General features: G+C 41.7%; 1 protein-coding gene across 1 annotated transcript in view; it reads right to left on the bottom strand.

The window, feature by feature from the left end:
- KCTD9 (potassium channel tetramerization domain containing 9) overlaps positions 1-1,529 on the bottom strand; it is a gene marked incomplete at both ends in the record, with an annotated part of 4,815 nt that extends 3,286 nt beyond the window's left edge. The window contains 2 exons of the mRNA XM_057388730.1: positions 37-103; positions 1,388-1,529. Coding sequence (XP_057244713.1) covers positions 37-103; positions 1,388-1,529 — 209 coding nt within the window. The remainder of the gene's footprint in view (positions 1-36; positions 104-1,387) is intronic.
- Between the last annotated feature and the right edge of the window lie 41 nt (positions 1,530-1,570).

Here is a 1,570-nt window from a genome sequence, read left to right as displayed (position 1 = left end):
GGGAAAAATTCGGATTTTACAAAAAAAAAAAGTACCTTGATGGCGACCTCCAGGTGCTCGATGAGGGAGTCGATGCCGAAGAATCGCGCTTCTTCCAAGACTCCTGCAGAGAAAGAGAGGGGTTATTGGGGTTGTTCATCCTAAAAAAAGATCCCAAAGAACCGATCCCAAAGAACGGGGCTTCTTCCAAAACCCCTGCAGAGAAACAGTGGGGTTATTGGGATTGTCCATCCTAAAAAACTGATCCCAAAGAACCAATCCCAAAGAACCCATCCCAAAGAACTGCACTTCTTCCAAAACACCTGCAGAGTGGGGTTATTGGGATTGTCGATCCTAAAAAACCGATCCCAAAGAACCGATCCCAAAGAACTGATCCCAAAGAACTGGGCATGTTCCAAAACACCTGCAGAGAAACAGTGGGGTTATTGGGATTATTGATCCCAAAATAAGATCCCAAAGAACCGATCCCAAAGAACTGCACTTCATCCAAAACACCTGCAGAGTGGGGTTATTGGGATTGTTGATCCTAAAAAACTGATCCCAAAGAACTGCACTTCATCCAAAACACCTGCAGAGTGGGGTTATTTGGATTGTCCATCCTAAAAAACCGATCCCAAAGAACCGATCCCAAAGAACTGCGCTTCTTCCAAAACCCTACAGAGAAACAGTGGGGTTATTGGGATTGTCGAACCCAAAGAACCAATCCCAAAGAACTGCACTTCATCCAAAACCCTACAAACAAAGAGTGGGGTTATTGGGATTATTGATCCCAAAGAACCGATCCCAAAGAACGGGGCTTCTTCCAAAAAACCTGCAGAGAAAGAGTGGGGTTATTGGGATTGTCGATCCTAAAGAACCGATCCCAAAGAACCGATCCCAAAGAACCGATCCCAAAGAACTGATCCTAAAGAACCGATCCTAAAGAACCGATCCCAAAGAACCGATCCCAAAGAACTGATCCCAAAGAACTGATCCTAAAGAACCAATCCCAAAGAACCGATCCCAAAGAACCGATCCCAAAGAACTGCACTTCTTCCAAAACACCTACAGAGAAACAGTGGGGTTATTGGGATTGTTGATCCTGAAAAACCGCTGTAAATAAATCCACCAAATAAATCCATCAATAAATCCATCAATAAATCCACCAATGAATCCACCAATAAACCTGCCAATAAATCCATCAATAAATCCATCAATAAATCCAATAAATCCACCAATAAATCCATCAATAAATCTACCAATAAATCCAATAAATCCATCAATAAATTCACCAATAAATCCACCAAGAAATCCACCCAGAGCGCTCCCTCTCCATTCCAAGCAGCAATAACTGAGATGATTGATTATTAATTAATTATTAATTACCAATCAGACAGGCAATACCCACCCAATAAATTAATTCCATCGTTGACAATCAGCTGTCCGTGCCGTAAATAATTCAAAATGGGCTCAAAATACTCGGGACTGCGGTCGATGAGGAAAGCTCCTCTGGGATCTTGTTTGTTCCCCCAAGCATCTGGTTCCACAAAAAATAAAAATAAAATATTATTCTGGGTTATTATATATAATA

The sequence above is a fragment of the Malurus melanocephalus genome, unplaced genomic scaffold (genome assembly GCF_030028575.1).
Source record: "Malurus melanocephalus ecotype Western Australia unplaced genomic scaffold, MMel_1.1 scaffold_2395, whole genome shotgun sequence".
NCBI classification, from domain to species: Eukaryota; Metazoa; Chordata; class Aves; order Passeriformes; family Maluridae; genus Malurus; species Malurus melanocephalus.
Note: the sequence above shows the minus strand (reverse complement) of the source record. Positions and strands in the feature narration are given on the sequence as shown.